The 25,104-nt window shown below is 55.2% G+C and overlaps 2 protein-coding genes across 2 annotated transcripts; both read right to left on the bottom strand.

Moving 5' to 3' along the window:
• Window positions 1–296: 296 nt before the first annotated feature.
• HUS1 (HUS1 checkpoint clamp component) lies at window positions 297–7,952 on the bottom strand. The gene is made up of 8 exons (XM_008147108.3): window positions 7,832–7,952; window positions 6,665–6,792; window positions 6,405–6,581; window positions 6,064–6,171; window positions 5,101–5,175; window positions 3,450–3,549; window positions 2,189–2,308; window positions 297–576 (listed from the first exon to the last, which is right to left on the bottom strand). The coding sequence occupies exons 1-8, from the start codon at window positions 7,881–7,883 to the stop codon at window positions 494–496; spliced, it is 843 nt and encodes a 280-aa protein (XP_008145330.1). The 5' UTR covers window positions 7,884–7,952; the 3' UTR covers window positions 297–493.
• Window positions 7,953–9,023: 1,071 nt separating this feature from the next.
• Window positions 9,024–24,711, bottom strand: SUN3 (Sad1 and UNC84 domain containing 3). Its single transcript, XM_054726566.1, has 10 exons — window positions 24,454–24,711; window positions 22,081–22,142; window positions 20,160–20,260; window positions 19,199–19,239; window positions 18,163–18,334; window positions 17,660–17,744; window positions 16,465–16,580; window positions 14,019–14,186; window positions 11,485–11,577; window positions 9,024–9,286 (listed from the first exon to the last, which is right to left on the bottom strand). Exons 1-10 carry the CDS (start codon window positions 24,570–24,572, stop codon window positions 9,167–9,169), a joined length of 1,077 nt encoding a protein of 358 aa, XP_054582541.1. The 5' UTR covers window positions 24,573–24,711; the 3' UTR covers window positions 9,024–9,166.
• Between the last annotated feature and the right edge of the window lie 393 nt (window positions 24,712–25,104).

Genomic DNA, 25,104 nt, shown 5'->3' on the forward strand with positions numbered 1-25,104 from the left:
CTGTTGCAGAAACCAGAGCCCTTTGCATACCCGCAGGCCTTTGCAAACCTCCAGCCTGCATTACCTGTACACTGCCCATTTGGCATACCCTTTTGCCTACTTCCCCATGTAATCTTCATCCTTCTACCCAATATAAGCAGCTGACTTATGGTGGGGGTAGAGCTATTTTTGTGGATGACCTGTTGCTCTCCCATACTGTCAGCAGTACTGGAATAAATGCTCACATATGATTCAACCCTGTCTCTGCTTAATTGGCTCAAGTAGTGACAGGTAGTGAAGACCCATTGATTGCCCAGTTACAGTAATATGAAGTAACATGTTTATTCAACTATTTCATTAATTTAATTTCTAGTTAAACTATCATAGAGGAAAAAATAAGGGAAATGTACAGAATTTGTGCTGCTGTGAGGACACATTGACAAATGATGAGCACATCACCCCGTGCCTCTCCGGGTCATGGCAATGGTCTCCGGGCTCCATGCAGTTAGCAGTGCTAGGACATGGCTGGGATGAAGTACTGCAGGGACACATCCTCGTGGAGCAGGTCAAAGTGCACCATCTTGTGACTCACGACATCTGGGGACAGAAGACACCTGTCACTATGGAGCCTCCATGCACAGGGCTGCTCCCTGAATCCTGGACCTACTGAAGGTGAAGTCTGCTCCAGGAACGCCCAGCCCCCACAGGGATGGTCTACGAAGGCAAGGTCAGGCACCGCCAGGCGAAGGGCAAACTCCACGCAGAGGCACAAGGCAGATGGAGCGCCCCAGAGAAGGAGTGATGGCAGAGCGACAGAACCCAGCAGCCAGGACCCATGACCACAAGACGTGGGAGACAGAAGCACTTCCAAGCAAGGTACGTGTCCTTTCAGGGGCTGTGTTATCAGCAGCAAGGAGACAAGTCAGCCCTTCCTCGGGTACAGGGAATGCGCATGCTGCTCAGGTACAGGGAATGCGCATGCTGCTGAGGTACAGGGAATGCGCATGCTGCTCAGGTACAGGGAATGCGCATGCTGCTCAGGTACAGTGAATGCGCATGCTGCTCAGGTACAGGGAATGAGCATGCTGTTCAGGTACAGGGAATGCGCATGCTGCTGAGGTACAGGGAATGCGCATGCTGCTCAGGTACAGGGAATGAGCATGCTGCTGAGGTACAGGGAATGCGCATGCTGCTCAGGTACAGGGAATGCGCATGCTGCTCAGGTACAGTGAATGCGCATGCTGCTCAGGTACAGGGAATGCGCATGCTGCTCAGGTACAGGGAATGAGCATGCTGTTCAGGTACAGGGAATGAGCATGCTGCTCAGGTACAGGGAATGCGCATGCTGCTCAGGTACAGGGAATGCGCATGCTGCTCCGTTACAGGGAATGCGCATGCTGCTCCGGTACAGGGAATGCGCATGCTGCTGAGGTACAGGGAATGCGCATGCTGCTCAGGTACAGGGAATGCGCATGCTGCTCAGGTACAGGGAATGAGCATGCTGTTCAGGTACAGGGAATGAGCATGCTGCTCAGGTACAGGGAATGCGCATGCTGCTCAGGTACAGGGAATGCGCATGCTGCTCAGGTACAGGGAATGTGCATGCTGCTCAGGTACAGGGAATGAGCATGCTGCTGAGGTACAGGGAATGTGCATGCTGCTCCGTTACAGGGAATGCGCATGCTGCTCAGGTACAGGGAATGAGCATGCTGCTCAGGGACAGGGAATGCGCATGCTGCTCAGGTACAGGGAATGAGCATACTGCTCAGGTACAGGGAATGAGCATGCTGCTGAGGCAGGGTGCTGCTGAGGATGGGCCAACCAGAGCCAAGGGAGGGGTCGAGAGGACACAGGCGTCAGGTTGAGACACAGGAAGAAACAGAGGTGTCGTGAGAGGAACCTAAATCAAGCCAGATGGTGTCAGGGCTCCGCATATGTCAGGTCAGGTGTCAGGTCAGATTAACAGAGGACGGTCAGCACATTCTTCTGCAGCCCCTCTCTGGGCGCAGAGACCACGCTGACGCCCAGTGAGACAGCACAGACCCACCTCTGTCACCTCTGAACCCGGGGAATCCCAATCATCTGCCAGCCCTGGAAAATCAGAGGCCCCGTGACCAAGCTGCCCTGCATTTACGAGACCACAAACCAGCTGCGAGGCCACAGGTGACTCGAGCATGTGAAATGTGGAAACCATTACATGCACACTCACTGCAGACGCCCCTTGTGGGGTTCACTTGTTGTCCAGCAAGGAACTGCAGGAACTTCCTGATGTCCACCTGCACCTCCGCCATCTGCTCTGGGCTGCGGTCCTCAGACTCATTTTCAGAGGCTAAAATGACAGGAACGTCTAGATGTAAAAGAGGACTGTTTGCTTAAATAAATGAGCTGCGTTACCTTATGTTAGCGTACTGGACAAGTAGTGTGCAAGATGGAGATAGGACCCTTTGTTAAGCAAGAATTTATTAAATACTGACTCTGAAATACTATGTCAATTTCCAGGAAATCTTCATTTCCAGGGCCTTAAAACATGACCCAATCTCCCCCTTTAGGTCAAAGGAGACGACATCCCTTAGTACACATGTATAGTTAATGCTTTCTACGCTTACGTATGGTTAATCAAGGCCTCTCCTTCCAGAATGGGAAGAAAGTCCTTTCAACTATGGAAAAGCATCACGGTAAGAAAACCCTCTTTCTTGTTTATTAAAACAAACAAAATGAGTCAGACCAAAGTCCTCTCCCTCAGCATTACCAAAGCGTTGACCACATGGGCCTCACTCTCCCCAGAGCACCCCTCCACTGTGAAGGCCCAGCCCCACAGCAATGCTAGAATGTGCATAGCAACCCTGGGGTGACACATGCCCATTCTGAGAGAGGCAGGGCCTAGCATAACTGTTTGGGACACATGCGTGACTGAAGGGCTTCAGGTCACTAGCAAACGCATCCCCCAGGTCCTTGGCCCTCTCTCCCTCCACCCGCCCCACCCACATGGTGACTGCAGCACAGGCTCCAATCCAGGCATCAGCCGTTGTTCACCCTCACTGCACTGATTCAGCGGTCCCTATCACCTCGCCTGAGACAGGCAGTCCGCGCGCCTGAGGAAAGTCTGCATTTGCCAATCTAATTCTGTAAGTTAGAGAGACCCAAGTAGGAGAAAAGGAGAAATGCCATCTACCTTTCCAACTGTGCTCCAGGTGGGAACTTGCAATCTTTAGTAGCAGAAACAGGGATTTCAGAGCTGGGATGGCTCCAGGTTTCCAGACCCTGAGCCCACCCTCCAGCCAGGCACACTCATGCCCAGGAGGCCCATCTCTCCATGCACCGTCCATCACAGCAGCAAGTAAGCCAAGCTGTCGCCTGTGTCCCCAAGCATAAAAGTTACCCGAATTTAAACTCTTCCCATTTATTCAGAGGCCTCGATAAGGTGTGAAACAATTTTTCAGAAGCAAAACACGATCTACCAGAAAACCTACCTGATGGCGGATTCCCAAGATCTTTAAAATGAGTTGTAACGCACACTAGTTCCGTTTCTATTTTCAAGTTCAAGTCTCCATTGAGGTTTGCTTCAATAATCTGCAAGTGGAGTATTTCACAAAGTCTTAAAAAAGAAAAGGAAAGCAAAAAAATAAAGTAAAAATCCACCACAAACATCAGCTTCCATACCAGGTGACGAGGGAGCCTACAGACCCCAGCACCCTCCTCCAGATAGCACCGGGACATTGGCAACAGAGAGGAGACAGGCCAGAGGATCCGGGACTCGGAAAACCCCGTAGGGAGGAGCCCTCAGAGCGGAGAACTCGGCAGGGACAGGTGAACAGGCCTGGGAGGCTGGCTCCCTCACAGGAGAAACCACACTGAAGGGGACGGCACACTGGGTTATGAGAGGAGGGAACGAGGGAGCGGGCTCAGAGGTCCCGCAGGGGAGGCTCCGAGTGCTCAGGGCCTCTATCCCGGCCCTGCTGGCTCAGCCCTGCACACAGAGAACCATCGGTCCTCAGATGGCTGCCCTGCCTCTCTCAGGCTCGGAAGCTCTCCTGAGGTCCCCAGGGCGTCCCCAGAGGAAGCCTGCAGCCTGACAACAGCCGGACAGTAGGCAGGCATGGGAGCACGTCAGCACGGCTCTCACTGCTTCGCCCGAAGCCAACTGTAAATTAAAATGAGCTGAGACTAAGCCATGAGAGAAAATTACCCTTAAGTGGACACAACTGTAGATGAAATGGTCCATAAGCATTTTCTAGGCTTCAGAAAACCTCTGCAATTCCAAAGACCTCTAAAAGCCAACTTTCACTCCAGGACCTGGCCAGCTCGTGAACAGCCCACTGAGTGAGTCCCACAGGTGGCTGGACGCAGAGACGCTGTTTCCCTTTCCCAGGAGCCAGCAGGTCAGCAGGGTCCTGAGACACCAGCAGGGAACTTAGCGGGTAGCACCGAGCGGCTCAGAGGAGGGTCTGAAGGACTCCTGGCAACGGGAAAAGGTGCTTTCCAGGGCGATATGGGGAGACAGAACCGGGAAAGAGCTGGTCCTGCAGGGAGGGTGTGGCCATGTGACAAGGATGAGGACTGGCAGAGGATGAAGATCAAAAGCTTATGCTTCATTAGGTGGACAGCCGTTTTAAAGCTTCAGGGACATGTGACAGGTGCTCTGGTGAACCAGCTGACACTGAGGCTCCTCCACACATGCCCCGCCGCCCCACGCGGTGCCAAGTCCCGCCGCCGCAGTGGACCACAAAGACCAACAGAACAGCAACGTGCCACCTACTTGGCATGAGAGTGATTAGAGTGAACGTTTGGCCTGGACTCACGGGACACTCAGCTCACTGCCAAAATCAGCACCTCATACGCACAGACATTCGCAGATGTGCCATGTTCTTTCCTAGCGTAGGGAAGGGAGCCAGAGCGGCTGAACATGCTGACTTTACTCTAAGTATAAACACAGGCCCGAGGGCAGATGTGAACACTCTCCCGGGAGCCACTGGAGAGCACGCGGGCAGGTTTCCCAGGGCACCCGGGAAGCTGTAGCTCTCAGCCACCGGCGATGAGGGGACCCCGCGTGCCGAGTGCCAGGGCAGGCATGCAGCCCACACAAACACTTCAGAGCTCTTGTCTAAAGAAGTTGTTACTTACAAGTTGATTGCTGATATTTTTCATTTTTTCCACAACGCTCTTCATAGTCTTCAAGACCGGCAGATAAATGCTAACCTACAAGCCCAATGAGAAAACCACAGCATGAGAATGTCAGTGGAGCCAAGTGCTGGCAGGTGGCCTGCTCACTACCTAGGTTTGGAATGCGTGTAAGCTTAAAAGCGCCAGTATCCTGGGTTTTTAAACTGTCTGAGTAAAGTTCTTTTTAAAATATGAAAATAAAAATAATCAGAGTTTCACTAACTCATTCCTGCCTCTGGTTACCTCGGCGACCAGGTCCCTGTGGCACTTCTGGTTCCAGGACTGCCGCCTGCAGCCAGAGGCCTCATGCGCCCAGGGAAACGGCGGTCCTCTGAGGGATGCCCAAGACTCAGGCCTTCCCACTCAAGAAAGCAAGGAGGAAAGTGCCGGCACCAGCGTCAGACGGCTCCCCCCGTGCCTGGTGCACTGGTTGCTTCCCAGGAGGGTGGGCGCCCTCTAGTAGAATTCCATTTCCATCATCGCTCCTTCAGTAAGTTGTGAGCAGGAGGCCAAGGACCCTGGGGCATCACCCTATTTCCCTGCCCTGGGACTCCGTCAGCGGAGCTGAAGGAGCCTCCCAGCTGCTGTCACAGCCCGGACATCACTCCTCACGCGACATGGAAACATCCCCTCTGTGAAACCCAAACTGGTGCCTGAGGCCACCACTCCTGACAGAAACGCCAAGGGCTTGCTCAGTGCAGTCTAGCTGTACGTGCCGTCACTGGGCGGACATTCCCTCTCCACCGGCAGCATTTGGCATCCCTGCCACATGCCGTGCTGTTTTAGGGTCTTTACGGAAACAACCAAAGGCACATGTTCCATTCTCCTGGAGCAGCCTTCAAAAATGAGTATCACTTTCAAATAAAACGGACTGCAAAGCCCGTAGCTAAATCGGGGAATTCAAATGACTGCGACATCACTCACATCAGAGTCTGGGACTGTCGGTTCCTGTAAATTCTTCCACAGTTTCCTGGGAATAACCTTTACAGGGATGTCGTGGGTCACCATGCGACTGCTGCTCGACACAGACACCTGCCAAGGAACAAGCGGAACTGACGGGCGACAAGAAAGCTAACACACCAGGTCTACGTGGGCGTCCCCAGTTCCTCACGGAAACCCGTCGCACACGCAGTGTGTGCTCAAGGTCATGAGGGGCACACGTGCCCGGCTGGCCCTGGGCTGCCATGAAACCATCCCTTCCCGCGGGCTGCAACCCCAGAGGCCCTGCTGCAGCCACTGCCGCCGGGGCTGGGGACCCCCCTCACCAGCTCTATGGAGACCGTCAGGCAGGGGAAGTGCTTGTTGGTCAGCTTGACCTTCAAGGCCCTGGCATTCTGCGCGGTTTTCAAGGCCCGAGAGAGGTTCTCCGCCGTGAGCTCTACGTAAATCTCATTGTTCTCCTCGGAGACCCCTTCCATCTGGAACTCGCTGAAGAAGTTCTCCTGCGGGTGGGCACGGGCCGCGGGGTCAGGGGGCCACCGGTGCCCTCTGGGCGGGAGGCGGGGCGGGAGGGCGGCTCGCTCACCTGGGGCAGCTCGCACCACATGCTGACCCCGCCGCCCGCCGCCGAGTCGGCCAGGATGAAGTTGAGCGTGTGCGGGCGGATGCGCAGGGAGCAGGTGCGGGCGAGCTTGGCCACCATGCAGCTGACGCCTGCGGGGGAGCGCGGGTCACTGCGGGTCGCTGTGCGGGACCTGAAGGCCAGCGCGGGGACCGCTGGGTCAGGCCGGCCCCCTGGTCACCGGGCAACAGGCGCATGTGCGGTGTGGGGTGAGGACACCCAGGCTCCCGGGTCACGTGGAGCCTCCGCTCGCTCCCCCTGGGCAGCAGCTCGGCCTCCAGAAACCGCCTGTGCCGGGTTAGGGCCGCCTGGGGGGGGCAGTCAGGGTCCCAAACCACCCTGGGGGCAGCACTGCCCACGGCCCCGCCCCTCAGCGCCGAGCCCCCCTCCTCCCCTCCCCCCTCAGCCCCGGCCCCCTCAGCCCCCGGCCCCCTCAGCCCCGGTCCCCCTCAGCCCCGGTCCCCCTCAGCCCCAGGCCGCCCCCTCAGCCCCTCAGCCCCCGCCCCTCAGCCCCGCCCCTCAGCCCGAGCCCCACCTCCAGCCTCGGTCCCCATCCAGTCCCCCACCCGTCCCCTCAAGCCCCGGTCCCCCTCAGCCCCGCCACCTCAGCCCCCGGTGCCCCCCTCAGCCCGTTGCCCCCCTCACGCCCCGAGCCCTCCCTCAGCCCCCGGTCCCCCCTCAGCCCCCGAGTCCCCTCAGCCCCGGTGCCCCCACCCCCCCTCAGCCCGGCCGCCCCCTGCCCCCTTCCCCAGCCCCGGGCCCCCCTCAGCCCCGGCCCCCTCAGCCCCGAGCCCCCCTCAGCCCCGCCCCCCCTCCGCCCCGGTCCCCTCAGCCCCGGTGCCCCTCAGCCCCGGCCCCCTCAGCCCCGGTCCCCTCAGCCCCGGTCCCCTCAGCCCCGAGCCTCTCAGCTCCAGGGAAGCCCTCCGCGCGCCCCTCAGCCCCTCAGCCCCGGTCCCCTCAGCCCCGTGCCCCCCTCAGCCCCGTGCCCCCCTCAGCCCCGGTCCCCTCAGCCCCGTGCCCCCCTCAGCCCCGGTCCCCTCAGCTCCAGGGAAGCCCTCCGCGCGCCCCTCCGCCGTCGGCCCGCCCTCCCCTCGCTCCCTCCACACCCCCGGGCGGCCGCGACCCGCTCACGCGTGAAGTGGTTCAGACAGGCTGCGTCCGCAATCTTAGCGCGAAACTTCATGGCGGGACAGAACCGGTCTGGGAGACCGGCCAGCGGCGGACTGGAATCCCGCCTTCGGCGTCCGGCCCTCAGCTTCCGGCCCTCAGCGTCCCTCCGTCAGCGTCCCCCCGGAAACGCCGCCCGCGCCCCTTGGTTCCGCCCTGGGGGAGGCCGGCCGGGTCAGGCCCCAGGGGAGGGGCTCCCGCTTTAGAATGCGGGATCCTCAGCCCCAGGTGTGAGAAGTGGTTCTTTTTTAGATAAAGAACGTTGACACCGACTGCCACTTCTTTTTTAAATATGTTTTTATTGACTTCAGGGAGGCAGGGAGGAAGAGAGAGAAACATCCATGATGAGAATCATGGGTCAGCTGCCTCCTGCACGCCCCGCACTGGGGATGGAGCCTGCAACCCGGGCCTGTGCCCCGACCAGGAATGGAACCCTGACCTCCTGGTTCCTAGGTCGACGCTCAACTACCGAGCCACACCAGCTGGGCCTATTGACACTTTTATTAAAACGTCAAAAATAAAACCAATGGTTCGTTTGTAAAGGATTCAATAGAAGGCTCAGGTGCACACATCTGTTGCAGGGCAGCTTTAGATCCCACTCAGCCCTGTAGCCACCCTGGATTAGGGTTTTAAATTTAAGATTTCAAGGGTGGCAAACACAGAATTTTAAAGAACAGTGATGTTAAGTGATAATTCTGCCATTTGTCTCGTGATGAATTTCACTGGATCTTGTTAAAATTCTTACAGCATAAGTAATAGAAATGATGTAGACTTTAAAAATAAAACAAGCCCCAGCGGGTTTGGCTCAGGGAATAGAATATTTGCCTGTGGACTGAAGGGTTCGATTCTGGTCCAGGGCACGTACCTTGGTTGCAGGCTCATCCCCAGCCCTGGTTGGGGCGTGTGTGAGAGGCAACCAATCAATGTGTCTCTCTCTCATGGATGTTCCTCTCTGTCTCTCCCCTCTCCCTTCCACTCTCTGAAATTCTATGGAGGAAAAAAATTAAGTAAAATTCAATGGAAAAATATCCTCGGATGAGGATTAACAAAAAAAAAAAAAAGAAAGACCATTGAATAATACATCTTTTTCTAGACAAAGTCATTTGTTAATGTTCCAACATGATTCATCCTCAAAAACTAAACCATCACAAGGAGATTGAACCACTCTGACAGTTTTTATTAGTAAAATTCTTTCATTTTTTACTGGCAAGTGTGAACCCACTATTCGATTCCTACAAGTGCAGTAAGTCTAAGGAAGACGAACACGAGTATTCCGGACCCGTGGTCGTGGCTGACCTTCTAGCTGTGGCCCGCAGGGCTGCCGTGGACCCTGAATCTGTATAAACACGTGTACTTCGTATGTCCCCAGTTGCTGAGGATTGTAAGTTTCACACATAATAAGGGCTCAGAAACTAAATGCTGGAAAAAAAGAAGAGAGAAAATTAATGCCTTATTAAGAAACCCATCTCAAAGGGTCCTAAGGAATCCGGTTGTAATGAGCAAGGAACTCCTTCCTGCCTTAAGTGTAACCACACAGGCTCTAATGGATGAGAAGTGAGCCTCTGCGAATAAAGAGCTCCTTAGAGGACAAGTGCAGGGCGAGGAGATGACAAGGTGGCCTGGACAGCCACGGGCTCCCACTGCCACGGCCACTGTCACACCCCACAGTGCTGCCTGCTGGCCACCCCACGGTGGGAGGGAGAGACACAGATATTCAATCAAATATGAAACTCCACAGGTACATTCATTTCTAACGTTGCTTCCTCCCCATTGGCCAAGCAGTGTCCTAAAAACCTTGTTTTATATGGTGGGAGATGCCCTCTCCATCTCATTACTCCCTGTGGCTGATGAGAAGCATTGAGATTTTATTTCATACTAGAGGCCCAGTGCACAAAATTCATGCACTGGGGGGAGGGGGTGGGGGGTGGGCTGGTGGAGATGTGCCTCAGCCCGGCCTGCGCCCTCTCCCAGGCTGGGACCCCTCAGGAGATGTCTGCCTGTCAGCTTAGGCCCAATCCCCGGGGCCTAAGCTGGCAGTCAGACATTCCTCTCGCAGTCCAGGGCTCTCACAGTCCGAGACCCCTTGCTCCTTACTGCCTACCTGCAGTGGAGGCAGGAGAGGCTCCCGCCACCACCACTGTTGAGTGGTGCTCCCCCTGCCTGAGGGCATTAACCACTAGGGGCAGCTCCTGTGTTAAGCATCTGCCCCCTTGTGGTCAGTGGGCATCATAGCGACCAGTCGTTCCTCAGGTCCTTCCACTGTTCAGTCAATTTGCAATGTTAGGGTTTTATTATATAGGATGCCTTAAAGACCTTCAGGAGGGTTACAGGTTAACAGCTGGTATTTTTCTTTCTTTTTAAAAATATATTTTTATTGATATCAGAGAGGAAGGGAGAAGGAAAGAGAGAGATAGAAACATCCATGTTTAGAGAGAATCATGGATCGGCTGCCTCCTGCACGCCTCACACTGGGGATCTAGCCCACAACCCGGGCATGTGCCTGACCAGGAATCAGACCGTGACCTCCTGTTCCAGAGGTCACCACTCAGTCATTGAGCCATGCCGGCCAGGCATAACAGCTGGTATTTTTTCCCATTGGGTGAGGAAGAGAAGTTTACCTGTCTTATCTGGTATTAAGTATTTATTCTCTCTCCCTCTGACTTCCTTTTTGCCTCTAACACATCACACGGAAGGTGAGACAGTGACTATCTAACCTAATAGTTTCAAGAGAACCAAACAGGTAAGGTAAGGGCGGAGAAGGTGGATATACATCTATACACATAAAACCCTAATATGCAAATAGACCGAAGGGCAGAACAACCAAACAACCGACCAATTGGTCACTATGACGTGCGCTGACCACCAGGGGGCGTGGGTGGAACATGGTGGGCATCAGCAGCAGGCGGCAGAGCGTGGAACATGGCGGGTGTCAGCCGTGGTGGGATGGTGGAGCAGGTGAGCAGGGGCCCCAGACCAAGGCGGGGCACCAGTCATTGTCATTGGGGCGAGCCTCTGGTGGTTACTGAAAATTCTTTGCTCCCGTGTGCTGCGGTCCGGCCCAGTGCTCGCACCTGCTGCCAGCAGTGGCCCCACTTGCACCCATGCTGGTGCCCCGTGCTGGCCCCATCACTCAGCACCATCAGCAGGTGGGAGCGGTGGCGGTGGAAGCGGGCTGCCAGCAGAGAAGGGACCAGGGGCTATGGCCGGAGGGGCAGGGGGGGTGTGGAGGATGGGCCGAGACCCACCCCTGTGCCCACCACAGCCTCACGGCCTACAGTTCCTTTCAATGTGCACGAATTCGTGCACTGGGCCCCTAGTGTGTGTGTGTGTGTGTGTGTGTGTGTGTGTGTGTGTGTGTGTGTGTACGTGTGCGTGTGTGTGTGTGTGTGTGTGTGTTTAAAGTGGTAGCAAATGAGGAGAAGTAGGCTTAGAACCCAGTTTGGCATTTGCCTGTCTTCTGCATTACAATGCACGAAAGCATCTAGAGCTGAGCACCGAGGTCAGGTGCGCCTGCTTACCTCCCGCTTTGGTCACAGTTGTCACCACTTTGCATCCTGCAACCCCCACCCCCCTTCCAGGGACAGAGCCACATACAGCCTAATCCGGGTGCTCCTTACCTGCAGCTCGAATGTCTGCACGGTGGTTCCTGTTTTGTTATACACAAACCGACCTAGGGAGATCTCTTCTCCTTCACACTCTTCCGAGATGCCCTGCAGAGAGAGGGACAGACACGGAGGCTGCAAGGCGTGGAGTCTCCATCCCCGTACACGGAGCAGCTGTGTGGTCAAGTAGCAACCCTTCTCCAGGGCCAACAGCACTGTGCAACGAGCCAAACACGTGGAGACCGCGCAGAGGCCCATCAAATGATGAACGGATAAATAAGATGCAATTTTAAAAGCAAAATATTGGCACGTTATATAACATTAGAGGCCCGGTGCACGAAATTCGTGCATGGGGGGGTGTCCCTCAGGCCAGCCTGCACCCTCTCCAATAGGGGATCCCTCTCACAATCCAGGACTGCTGGCTCCCAACTGCTCGCCTGCCTGCCTTCCTGATTGCCCCTAACCGCTTCTGCCTGCCAGCCTGATCACCCCCTAACCACTCCCCTGCCAGCCTGATTGATGCCTAACTGCTCCCCTGCCAGCGTGTTTGCCCCTAACTGCCCTCCCCTTTAGGCCTGGTCCCCCCTAACTGCCCTCCCCTGCAGGCCTGGTCCCTCCCAACTGCTCTCCCCTGCAGGCCTGGGTCCCACCCAACTGCCCTTCCCTGCAGGTCCGGTCACCCCCAACTTCCCTCCTCTGCAGGCCTGGTCACCCCTAACTGCCCTTCCTTGCAGGCCTGGTCCCTCCTAACTTCCCTCCCCTGCTGGCCATCTTGTGATGGCCATCTTGTGTCCACATGGGGGCAGGATCTTTGACCACATGGGTGCAGCAATCTTGTATGTTGGAGTGATGGTCAATCTGCATATTACTCTTTTATTAGATAGGATAAAGGCCTGGTGCACAGGTGGGGGCCGGCTGGTTTGCCCTGAAGAATGTCCCAGATCAGGGTGGGGGTTCTCTTGGGGTGTGGGGCAGCCTGTGGTGGTTTGCAGGCCAGCCACGCCCCCTGGTGACCCAAGCAAAGGCCCTGGTATCTGGAATTTATTTACCTTCTACAATTGAAATTTTGTAGCCTGGAGCAGAGCCCAGCCTCCTGCTCGCTCTGTGCCTGGCAGCCATTTCTTTTGGGGTTTGTGTATATCTTCTATAATTGAAACTTTGTAGCCTGGAGCGGAGGCCTAGGCCAGCCAGGGCTGAAGAAGCTTTGCTTCCTCCATTGCCAGGGGCAACCCAAGCCTCCCACACTTTCCAGCTCAGTGGCTGCTGCCATTTCTATTTAGATTTGTTTACCTTCTATAATTGAAACTTTGTAGCCTTGAGTGGAGGCTTAGGCCTGCAACTGTACATGGAAAGCTTGGCTTCCTTTGTTACTGGGGAAACCCAAGCCTCCCTCCTGCTCTCTGTGGCTGTAGCCATCTTGGTTGGGTTTATTTGCATATTTGCTCCTGATTGGCTAGTGGGCATGGCTTGTGGGCGTGGCTTGTGGGTGTAGTGGAGTTAGGGTCAATTTGCATATTACTCTTTTATTAGGTAGGATATGTCAGTGGTCGGCAAACTCATTAGTCAACAGAGCCGAATGTCAAGAGTACGACGATTGAAATTTCTTTTGAGAGCCGAAAACCGACTTCTGTGCATGGGCCATGAAGTTTCAATCGCACTGTACGTGCGCGCCCACACGTGGTATTTTGTGGAAGAGCCGCACTCAAGGGGCCAAAGAGCCGCATGTGGCTCACGAGCCACAGTTTGCCGACCACTGACATAGGAGAACCTTGAAAACATGATACCAAGTGAAAGAAGCCATTCACAAGAGACCACACAGGTGATTCCATTTATATGACGTGTCCAGAAGGCCAGTCTATGGAGACACAGTAGATTGGTGGCTGCCCAGGGCTGGGGGACAGAGGGAGGGGGTGGTGGGAGGTTGTAGCTATGAGGTACAGGGTTTCTTTGTGGAGTGATAAAAATATGCTTGAATTGATTATGGCGATGGATATCTACATCTGTGCATATACCAAAAGCCGCTGATGTGTACATTTTAAATGGGTGAATGACGTGCGTGTGAATTATGTCTCAGTAATAAAGACACAAACATTGAGGCTGGGGAGCCATGGAAGAGAGTTAACCATTTCCCATCAGAGAACCTCAGTAGACAATAACCAAACCTGAAAAGTCAAGAAATTAGTAAAAGCAAAGATGAAGGCAAGAACCTAAATAATCATTTTCAGCTAAAACAGTTGCAAGTGGAAGCTTCCAGAGAGTAAAAGTCGGGGGCAGAAGAAGTGGGACAAGGACACACTGTGCTTTGTTATAAACACGTGGAAATGGCGATGCTTTCATGATACATGTCTGACTGATGAGAGTAAAGTTAGGTGACAGAAACCACCTGGTCCGACCCTCTCGCTGCGATGACAAAGTGGAGCGTGGGAAAGAAGGGACTTGGTCACAGTGATACAAATGGTCAGCTGCACAGCTCAGACCCGGCTCCTGCTTCCTGGCCCACCTGCCTCTACCCTAGCCCTCTCCGAACGGAGATTCGAGAAGAGTCTCACGTGGACAGAAAATTCCTTGGGGGCGCTGGAGATGCTTCCCGAGGGAGACACCTTCTCGGAGATGTGCTCCATGGTCACGGCGGTGGGGATGATCTTCCCGGCGAGCTTGATCAGGGCGTGGCCCTGGGAACCGGGAAAGGCCCAGCACCTTCCGGGGTGAACATCCGGCTGGAAAAAAGACAGAGCTCCTCTCTTACCTGGTTCAGAAATCCACCCACAAGACTGGCAGCTGATCGCTATTGACCACAGGTCTCGCTTGCGCCGATACTCTACAGCAGCCGTCGCCAACCGGCGGCCTGCGGACCACTGGTGGTCCATGAGGTCCAAAAGGTTGGCGACCGCTGTTCTAAAGGCCCTGCATGGGATGCGTGTCAAACAGGAGAACTTTGGACACCTGCAGGGTTGGTTGTCCTTCCCGCTCACGTTATGCTTCTGTTAGAGCCCTTTGTTATGTGAGAATCTTTTCTTTCAGTGTTCGAACTGGACTAGAAGCTACTAGAAGGCAGTTAGTTGGTATGAGTGGTGATGGAGTGCTGGGGTGCTGAGGGTGGAGGAGATAGTGATAGTGGTGGTAGTGATCACTGTGATGGTGATGGAGGTGATGGTGATTATGGTGGTTATGGAGATGATGGTGGTGGTGGTGGTGGTGGTAAGGGTGGTGGTGGTGATGAAGAGGGTGGTGGTGAGGGTGGTAGTGGTGATGGAGAGGGTGGTGGTGGTGGTGAGGGTGGTAGTGGTGATGGAGAGGGTGGTGGTAGTGGTGAGGGTGGTGGTGGTGGTGGTGATGGTAGTGGTGATGGTGGTGGTGGTAGTGGTGATGGTGGTGGTGATTATGGAGGTGATGATGGTAGTAGTGGTGGTGAGGGTGGTGGTGGTGGTGAGGGTGGTGATGGTGATGGTGATGGTGATGGTGATGGTGATGGTGATGGTGATGGTGAGGGTAGTGATGGTGATGGTGAGGGTGGTGGTGGTGGTGGTGAGGGTGGTGGTTGTGGTGGTGGTTGTGGTGGTGGTGAGGGTATTGAGGGTGGTGGTGGTGGTGAGGGTGGTGGTGGTGATGGTGGTGGTGGTAGTGGTTGTGGTGGTGGTGAGGGTGTTGAGGGTGGTGGTGGTGGTGAGGATGGGGATGGTGAGGGTGGTGGTGGTGGTGGTGATGGTGGTGAGGGTGGTGGTGGTGATGGTGGTGGTGATGGTGATGGTGGTGGTGGTGGTGATGGTGGTGGTGTTGAGGGTGGTGAGGGTGTTGAGGGTGGTGGTGGTGATCGTGATGGTGGTGGTGGTGATGGTGATGGTGGTGAGGGTGTTGAGGGTGGTGGTGGTGGTGAGGATGGGGAGGATGGGGATGGTGAGGGTGGTGGTGGTGGTGGTGGGTGGTGGTGGTGGTGATGGTGGTGGTGATGGTGATGGTGGTGGTGGTGGTGATGGTGGTGGTGTTGAGGGTGGTGAGGGTGTTGAGGGTGGTGGTGGTGATCGTGATGGTGGTGGTGGTGATGGTGATGGTGGTGAGGGTGTTGAGGGTGGTGGTGGTGGTGAGGATGGGGAGGATGGGGATGGTGAGGGTGGTGGTGATGGTGGTGGTGGTGGTGATGGTGGTGGTGGTGAGGGTGGTGGTGGTGAGGGTGGTGAGGGTGTTGAGGGTGGTGGTGGTGGTGATGGTGGTGGTGGTGATGGTGATGGTGGTGGTGGTGATGGTGATGGTGGTGAGGGTGTTGAGGGTGGTGGTGGTGGTGAGGATGGGGAGGATGGGGATGGTGAGGGTGGTGGTGGTGGTGGTGGTGGTGGTGGTGAGGGTGGTGGTGATGGAGATGTTAATGGTGGTGATAGTGAGAATGGTGCTGGTCCTGGTGGTAAGGGAAATAAAAGATGTCCCATTTCCTAGCTCTAGACTGTTCTGGGATGAGACTCACAGGCTTGCCCTGCAGTGTTACGTATTGGAAACTACCTCCAGGTGTGTATGCTCTCGTAAGAGAGCTCTACCACCTGTTGCTGTCTAGTGCCTTTGGAAGTGAAGTGTTCGTGGAGTTCTATCTGGAAAGTCCTCCTGTTACTATTGGCTTCCTAAGAATGTGCTGGCCTGAAAGCTCGTAGGTCAGCACCGCACTTCGGGGCACAGACCCTCAACAAAAGTGTGCTGCCACTGAACGTGTTGATGGAAAGGGAGCCACGGGAGCCACGTAAAGAGGCGGACTGTGTCTGCCCTGTGTGAGAAGTACATAATCTAATTCACTGATCATCAAATAATACATTAGTAATTAATCAATCATAGTTTACTGACCATAAATAGGAACAAATTCATGTAATCTGATGACTATGAATATACAAGGAGGTAGGTTCAGGTTCTGTGACAAGTTCAGAGTTGCTCCCATTTTAGACATTAATGTTTTAATGATAAAAATATGAACAAAATTCTAAAATATGAACAGGTTACTCGTAGTCTAGCTCTTACCTGAAGGATGCTATCTGGAGGCATTTCATAATTTAAGAACCCGATCCCATGCCAGTACAGTTTTGCTTTATCACTTTTATAACTTTCCGAGGTCCCGGCTTCAATGATGGAGGCTCCTAAAATTATCAAATAGTTTTTAAAGTAAAAAGTTAAAAAACTCAAAGCACCTTGTGTGGGTTTTAATAATGTCGTTGGGAAATGATGGCTGGGCCATGCGTATTGTGTAGTTTCACAACGTTTTGGAAACTGCTACTGTGATCAAACACTGACCTCCGAGGCCACGGCTTTAGAGATGGGACTATTGTGTGGCTGGCTGTCACCCACAGCCACACAGACCCCCTTTTAACAGCTCACGTGGCAGGTGAGGCTTTATGCCCAAGTATTTTATGTGCTGTGTCTTTTTTTAGTAACTGTTGTGAAAAGTATTGTTTTTTCTTTTTAAAAATATTTTTTACTGTTGCCAGTATTACAGACATCTCCCATCCCCGCCTTTACCCTCTTCCTCCCAAGAGTACTGTTTTTAATTTTTCTTTTTCCAGTCTTTTATGAGCAATATCTGAAAATTGTATACAGAGAATTTAACTTAACCGTACTGATTAGCGCTAGTAGATTTTTTGGTGATTTTAGTGCAGCAAGTGTGAAGGGTTATGCTGCCCGTGACGTGAGCCTGCGCGCTGCCCCGCGGCGCCGTGGAACCCAGCTTTCTCTGCGGCCTGTTCCACACTAACGAAGCCACTCCGCTTTTGCTCTGAGATTTGCACCAACTCGGAGCAATCAACAACCATTTCTACCCTCCTTTCTTGTCTGGATGTGTTCATTTCTCTTCCTCCCACATGACCAGATCGTACATATGTTTTCCTAATAAGGAAACAGAGAGAGTCCTGCTGGTGTGGCTCAGGGGTTGAGTGTCGACCTATGACCCAGGAGGTCAGGGTTCGATTTCCAGTCAGGGCACATGCCCAGGTTGTGGGCTCCAGCCCCAGTGTGGGGCGTGCAGGAGGCAGCTGGTCAATGATTCTCTCTCATCATTGATGTTTCTATCTCTCTCCCTCTCCCTTCCTCTTGGAAACCAATAACAAAATGAGAGAGAGAGAGAGAGAGAGATGAGAGAGAGAGAGAGAGAGAGAGAGAGAGAGAGAGAGAGAGAGAGAGAGAGAACAGAGACGCGATGGAAGTATTTTCCCTGCTCACTCACCTGCTGACTTCAGGGCATAATCCGCCATCTGCACTTGGTCTTCTCTCAGCTTCTTAAGCACATAATTTACCAAGTTCGACATTTCCTGTGCAAATTTAGAAAACCGTTTTCTGCTAACAGTCCCTGCCGACAGACCGCTGAAGCTGTGACTCCTCATTGTGCTGTGGCCCAAGTCCCCTAGCCTGCAGAACAGCGATGGGCGCGCTGACCAGCTGCACGGGGGCGGGCCCTGCACAGTCTCACCGGCACAGCCGGCGGCTCAGCGCGTCCCAGGCGGCTGAGCTGTGCCCCCTCCTTCCCCAAGGTCGCAGAGCACGGCCGGACCTCAGGCCCCTCCAGGGCCCTCCTGACCAGCCAGCGAGATGACACTGTCTGTGGGACCTGTTGGGCCCCGCCTTCACCGCTGTCTCTGCTCGCTAATGAAGACCGGAACGTGCTATAGCCCTTTAGGAGGTGAGTTAGTGACATAAAGTGTGTCACTGCTCACGTTAGAAATTGCTCACCTTGTCCATGACCTCCGCCTGGCCCGGGGCCTCCACGGGGTCGCTGTCCGGGCTCCAGCTGTAATTGTGCAGACCGGCCCGCGTGTCTCTCAGCAACGCCTTCAGAACATCGATTTGTTCCATTAGGAGTAGAATTTCACGCAAGTTGCTTTCCAAAGTCTGGCTCTCCTTCCTGTGAATGGAGACCCCCCCACGCCCATGTGAGAAGAGGGAGAGGAGGGCTTCCGGTGGGTGCTGGGCGGGGGTGGGGGTGGGTCAACGAGCAGAAAGATAACCCGAGGGGAGGGAGCCCGGGGGGACACTGCATCTCAGGACCCATGCAAGCAAGGACTTGGGGAGGCTTTCCCGGGGGGCCGAGGGCCTGGGGTGCTCGGATCAGGGAGTGGGCTCAGCCAACCGCACGTTCCTGTCTCTCGGGAGCTCTGTTGCCCTGGCCTGAGGCTGGCAACGTGCCCACACCCACGCCTCCGACGGAGCACCGGCACGGAGTGCGGCCCAGCGCAGCCGGGGGGCCTCGGCCAGCCTCAGGCGAGGGGTGCCGGAGGGCCCAGGTTTTCCTCTAGCAAAGGGGTTCTGCTACCTTTAGTCTGAAAATGACTGGTCATGTCAAGCCAATAGTATTTCTCTTGTTGAGAAAAGGTAAACACAAATCTATTATTTTTCCAATTTGTGAAACAACCCATGTTCGCAATTTGGAAAATACAAAACCTTCGGAGAGATAAACATGGTTGCGTTTTAGTGTGCGTGCAAATTTTATCCTATGCAACAACAGAGAGACCAGCGTTATAATTGTGGGTCCCACTGTGCCTCCCAGTCATCGTCTCTTTCAGATGATTCCCACGGCTCCATGACTCCTGGGTCTGGGTGCGCTGTCACACATCCCCCACCCGCTGGGTTTCTCATCTTCCCACGGTTTGAATCATGAGCGATACTGAAAGCACCTCCCATTGTGGCACGATTATCTGTGGGCGTAGGAATGATGAGCGTTTCATACTTTTACAAAAACACGGCCCACGGGTCCGAGAGCCTCACTCACTTGAAGAGCTCCCGCTGCTCCTTTGGCATCCGGCGCTGGGCCTGGGAAGAGAAACCCATCTGAACCCTGCCTGTTCCTCACACAACGCCCAGGCCTCTCTCTGGTTGGTTGGTTGGTTGGTTAGTTAATCCCCACCCAAGGGTATTTTTCCCATTGATTTTTAGAGACAGTGGGAAGGACGGGGTGACGGGGAGAGAGAGGGAGACAGACGTGGACATGAGAGACACACATCTACTGGTTGCTTCCTGCGTGCACCCAACAGGGCCGGGATTGAACCTGCAACCCAGGTGCTCGGCCTTGACAGGGGATTGAACCATGACCCCTCAGTGCGCAGGCCAATACCCTTAGCGGTTAGAGCGGTCGGCAAACTCATTCGTCAGCAGAGCCAAATATCAACAGCACAGCGATTGAAATTTCTCTTGAGAGCCACATTTTTTAAACTTAAACTCCTTCTAACGCCACTTCTTCAACACAGACTCGCCCAGGCCGTGGTATTGTGTGGAAGAGCCACACTCAAGGGGCCAAAGAGCCGCATGTGGATTGCGAGCCGCGTTTGACGACCACGGATCTAACCATTCAGCCACACTAGCCAGAGCAGAATACATCATTTATTGTGCTATTAGTCAGCCATAAAACGCTGCTACAAAATAATACCTAAGGGCAGGGAGCGTGTTTACAATCCACCGTCAATTGAGTGAAAACTAGCCACAAAAGGCGCCTTTGCCTGCATGGATGAAGCGTCCATAGAAACAGCCAGCATCAGCCTGGGGGAGGGCACCCACAGCGCTCAGGAGTGACGGGCCAGAGGGACCCATCCTCCCGAGAGGCACCGGCCTGGGGGGGGACACTGAACAGAACGCTGGTCCATGAGCTGGGCGCGTGCAAACAGAGGCCATGGCACCTCCACTCCTGGCAGTAAGTCGGTCTCAGTGAGCGCACGCCAGGATGTAAGCACCATCACCTGGTAGTTGGAGAGCCGGGAGCCGTATTCCGCGATCACGGTGTAGAGCTGCCGGGGCGTCTGGGGAGAGCGTCCTCTGGGCCACACGTGGCTTCGGAACCCTGGGCGGGAAGACCAAGGCGGTGGGGGTGTGCGGGGAGCACGGGCACGGCGCTTACACGCACTAACGGGACTCTCTCTCGGTCCAGAGGGTAGCCAGACCTTGGGTGACGGACAACACGAGGTGCTGAAAAAGCCGGTCCTCCCTGCAAACAGCCGCACGCTGGCCAAGGGGACCAGGATGGACGCTTTGGGGATTCTGAAGTCGAATCCAAACGTCACGGCGCACCCAGGACTGAGGAAAGAGCAGGCTCTCTTTGGGGAGAGCGTGAGGGCCTCTGCTCGCCCGCCTGCCTCCTCCCATACACCACGTGGCGGCCGGGGCCGCGGGGTACAGCTGCTGGCGTCAGCAGGTAACAGACCTTGTTTTGCTTGGTTTTAAATATATTTGTATTGATTTGAGAGGAAGGGAGGGGGAGGGAGAGAGAGAACCATCAATGATGAGAGAGAATTGGCTGCCTCCTGCAGCCCCACACTGGGGATGGAGCCCGCAGCCCGGACATGTGCCCTGACCGGGAATCAACCCTGACCTCCTGGTTCCTAGGCTGACGCTCAGCCCCTGAGCCACCCGGCCGGCCAGACCTTGTTCTTAAACGGGGTGACTGAGCTGGGGCTCGCAGTGCCCCGGCCAGCGGTCAGAGGTGGCCTCTGCTGTACCCACTCCCTGGGTCCAGAATGGCTTCCCGGGAGGCCGCAGTGGCTGTCGAAAGATTTCGAGTCATAAACTGGCTATGCCCACCGGGCAGGGGACAGAGACGGAGGCCCGTGGCAGACAGACACAAGGGCTTGGAGGGAGGAGGCGGAGGGCGTGGGAAGGAAAAGGGGTGCCATGCGCGTGCTCAGAAAAGACCCCAGAGACCCCCGTGCTGGCAGTCCCAGCAAACAGCACTCGAGTGCTGCCCAGGTACCGGGGCATTTCCTGGCGTAACTGGGCTGAAGCCTCGGTTTCCATGGGCACCCGATCTGCCCCTGGTCCATCAACTGAAGAGCGAGTTCCCAGTGTGTGCGGTGGGGTGGGATAGAAGGGGGGGTGGGGTGGGATAGAAGGGGGGGTGGGGTGGGATAGAAGGGTGGGTGGGATAGAAGGGGGCGTGGGTGGGATAGAAGGGGGTGGGTGGGATAGAAGGGGGGGTGGGTGGGATAGAAGGGGGGTGGGGTGGGATAGAAGGGGGGTGGGGTGGGATAGAAGGGGGGGTGGGTGGGATAGAAGGGGGGTGGGGGTGGGGGTGTATGACACGGACACGCAGGAAACTGCTCGCCCTTCGTTCGGCCATTTCATCCAAAATCCTGTGACAAGTGATAGAGTCTTTGGGGGTCAGAACCCTCCAAGCTGAGTCCCTCGGGTTAGAAAAGGTCAGTGCTATGTGTCTGCAACACAAACTTTAAGTTTAAATGTTAAAGCAACTTCTGTTTTTAAAACACGATCTTAAGGGGGAAAAGTGCTTTCTCAGTTTCCAGTAAAGAAGTCTGCTGTGCCCTAGCCGGGTTGGCTCAGTGGATAGAGCGTTGGCCTGCAGATTGAAGGGTCTCGGGTTCGATTCCGGTCAAGGGCACATACCTGGGATCGATCCCCAGGAGGGGGCGTGCAGGAGGCAGCCGATCGATGATTCTCTCTCATCATTGATGTTTCTCTCTCTCTCCCTTCCTCTCTGAAATCAATGAAGATATATTAAAGAAAAGAAAAGTCTGCTTCCACAATTAGAAATAAAATAAAGCGTCAGGCATGCGCAGCCACTTCCGGCGACTTCCGTGTCATCCCGCTGCGACCCCTCACACAGACATCCCTGAAGTGGCCTGAAGGATCATGGCTTGGGGGACTTACCGACAAGGAGGACGGTCAAGGCCAACACCACACTTAGGACGATCTTCCATGACTGCGGCAGCCTGGAAGAATAAACACAACAGAAGGAATTCCACAAGGTGCCCCCCACCCCACACGCGTGTGTCTGAACCCACACCCGTCAGCAGAGGCACTCGTGCTGGGCTGCCTTTGTGAATTAATTCCTGACCCGTTATCTTGGGGATTGAGAGAAAATCGTTCCCAGGATGGTGTCCAACGGCCACGGCAGCCCAGAGAGCCCTCCCCCTGGGCTGAGTCAGATGAAAATTCCCACGGGACCGTAGCCACCAAAGATTCATTAAGCTGCTTCTTTTTTTAAAAAAAAATATATTTTTATTGATTTCAGAGAAGAAGGGAGAGGGAGGGAGAGAATGAAACATCCATGATGAGAGAGAATCACTGATCGCTGGCCTCCTGCACGCCCCCCACTGGGGATCGAGCCCACAGCCTGGGCCTGGGCCCTGACCGGGAGCAGAACCATGACCTCCCGGTTCCTAGGTCGACGCTCAGCCACTGAGCCCCCGAGGCTGGGCCGAGGCTCACTGAGTTTCTGAGCAAACCCTGGGCAGGCTGGGCTTTGCAAAGCCCCCGTGGGGCCCCCCTGCGGGGACTCAGCCTCCCTCCGTGGGTGGTGACCCACACTGCTCCTCACAGCAGCTGGCAGCACTCACTCCTCTGACTTCAGGCGCTTCTGGCAGGGCTTGGGGTTGGGGGGGGGCGGTTGGGGGGTAGAGGTGGGGTTGAGGGGGGTGGGGGTGGTTCCTTTGTTCTTTCCCGTGTTGGCTTTCCCAGCAGCAGCACAGGGCGGGTGGGGGGAGGGGCTGCGGGGAGGAGGCCCAGCCCACCCAGGTGCACAGGGCCCCCCTGCTGCCTCCTGGCAGGTGATTGCACACCTGCTCCCATGAGCCAAGCCACAGCTGTTGGCTCAAGCTGTGGCCTTTAACACGGCGCGGTCAAGTCCCACGCAGGGACGTGGGAAGCCCCACCGCGTCGGGAGTCCCGCGCTCGCCCGCTGAGCACTGCAGACCTCGCGTGTGAGCGGCCAGAGGCCTCTCGTCACGGCCGCGGGGCTGGTGCTATGTGTATCCTTCCGTGACGTTCACATGCACTGTGGGTCCCGGTCGGTTTCAGGAGGGCAGCAAACCGCGGCTCCAGAGCGGCCTGCTTCACCCCACCGGCCCCACAGCCATCGTGAAGCAGAGTGGTCCCTCCTTTGGAGAAACTGCTGTCTGAACTCGCTGTTATTCTTCGTCTCCCGTTCTGTGGGTCGACTGTGCTATTTTTAGACTGTCAAATAACTTTGTTTTTAGCTTGAATAATAGAAAAGGTACACTTAACTGTCTGACCTTGCAAGCTAGCCACCTAAAGGGGCTGATACACAGATACTGATAATAATTCCCATATTCTGCCACGGGTGGGTTCATCCACGGTTACAGGTGTCTATAGAGATATGATATGCCCTGGAAGTGACAAGTTGTCTGTGTAGATATGACAGGTGTCTGTTAGATATGATAGTCAAGGCGGCAAGCTGTCTGACACAAAGACCTAGAAGGATAGAAAAAGGAAACACTCCCTCCTGTGTTTGTTCAGAATTGGACAGAGGTCATCTGCTCTGAACCCGCGCGCAATACAGATGACTCCTAACTAACTGGCTGATTAAGGCGTCTTGTCCAGCTCGCTGACTTGCGATACAACCATCTCACGTCAGGGACCGAGTTCCCTGGGCTGCCATCGGCTTCTGTGGCTCTCCGGCCATCACCCAGGTGCCTGCCTGCTTAACCCCTTCGCCTTTTTCATGCAGCCCCAACCCGCTCCCCTCGGACAGCGTCAGTCTGTTCTCCGGGAGTCTGTTCCTAGACTGTGGTCCTGCTATTACGCTGAGTGAAATGAGCCAGTCAGAGAAGGACAAGAGGTTCCTTCTCTTAAACGGGGCCTTCTCCTCCGTAGCCCCCGTCCCAGCCGCCGTAATCCATCCGGACGTCTGGCCTAGACCAGTGGTCGGCAAACTCATTCGTCAACAGAGCCAAATACCAACAGTACGACGACTGAAATTTCTTTTGAGAGCCAAATTTTTTACACTTAAACTTCTTCTAACGCCACTTCTTCAACATAGACTCACCCAGGCCGTGGTATTTTGTGGAAGAGCCACACTCAAGGGGCCAAAGAGCCGCATGTGGCTCGCGAGCCGCAGTTTGCCGACCACTGGCCTAGACAGACGGCCCACCACAGCGAGGTCTGTGGTCAAGAGAAGCTGTGAGAGCCAACGTTTGGAAGTGATCTTCTCGGAAAAGGAGAAAAGCTCCGTTCTTTCCAGGAATGCCGATCCCGTGGGACTCGTTGTGCTCAGTTACGCACCTGCTGCGGGCGGCGGGGCCCTCGCGCCCCTGGACCAAAGCCTGGACGCTGGCGCTGCCGCTGCTGCTGCCGCCGGCTTCTCCCGCCAGGCCCTGCGCTGGCTCCGGCCTCCCGCTCATCCCGGGGCAGGCGGCCGGCAGGAGGGAGCGCCCCGCTTGCTTTCTGTCCTTATCGCATGGAAGCCGGGAGGCTGCACAGGGTGGGCAGGGCTGGCTCTCTGTCAGGCTCCGCAGTGTTTCTCCGCCGAGGGGGACACTGGAGTGAGCGGACCCTGGTGCCTGCGTCCTCTGTTGTGTCACCCTCTGTGATGTGTCACAATGGCTGTCGGGGTGCAGGGCCTCCCTCCATTCTCTGTCACGCCCTGACGACCTTGAGGGGGGGGGTTACTGCAGCACCTGCCCAACCTGCCACATACTGTGAAGGCCCCAGAACCTGATGGGGTACAAGGGTGAAATGAAAATGGGATTTTTATAATTTCTCTTCCTGCCCAGCTGGGGCGGCTCAGTGGTTGAGCATTGACTATGAACCAGGAGGTCACAGTTCAAATCCCAGTCAGGGCACATGCCGATCCATGATTCTCTCTCATCACTGATGTTTCTCTCTCCCTCGCCTTCCTCTCTGAAATCTATAAAAGTATATTAAAAATAAGAA

Source organism: Eptesicus fuscus, chromosome 14 (genome assembly GCF_027574615.1).
Source record: "Eptesicus fuscus isolate TK198812 chromosome 14, DD_ASM_mEF_20220401, whole genome shotgun sequence".
NCBI lineage: Eukaryota > Metazoa > Chordata > Mammalia > Chiroptera > Vespertilionidae > Eptesicus > Eptesicus fuscus.

Coding starts and splice junctions, on each gene's coding strand:
- HUS1 (XM_008147108.3), bottom strand. CDS start 7,883: ATGAAGTTTCGCGCTAAGATTGCGGACGCAGCCTGTCTGAACCACTTC. Junction 6,582..6,664: donor TGTGGTGCGAGCTGCCCCAG/GTGAGCGAGCCG, acceptor GCCCACCCGCAG/GAGAACTTCTTCAGCGAGTT. Junction 577..2,188: donor CCCCACAAGGGGCGTCTGCA/GTGAGTGTGCAT, acceptor TTCTGTCCCCAG/ATGTCGTGAGTCACAAGATG.
- SUN3 (XM_054726566.1), bottom strand. CDS start 24,572: ATGAGCGGGAGGCCGGAGCCAGCGCAGGGCCTGGCGGGAGAAGCCGGC. Junction 17,745..18,162: donor AGGCGGAGGTCATGGACAAG/GTGAGCAATTTC, acceptor AAATTTGCACAG/GAAATGTCGAACTTGGTAAA. Junction 16,581..17,659: donor TTATGCCCTGAAGTCAGCAG/GTGAGTGAGCAG, acceptor TGATAATTTTAG/GAGCCTCCATCATTGAAGCC.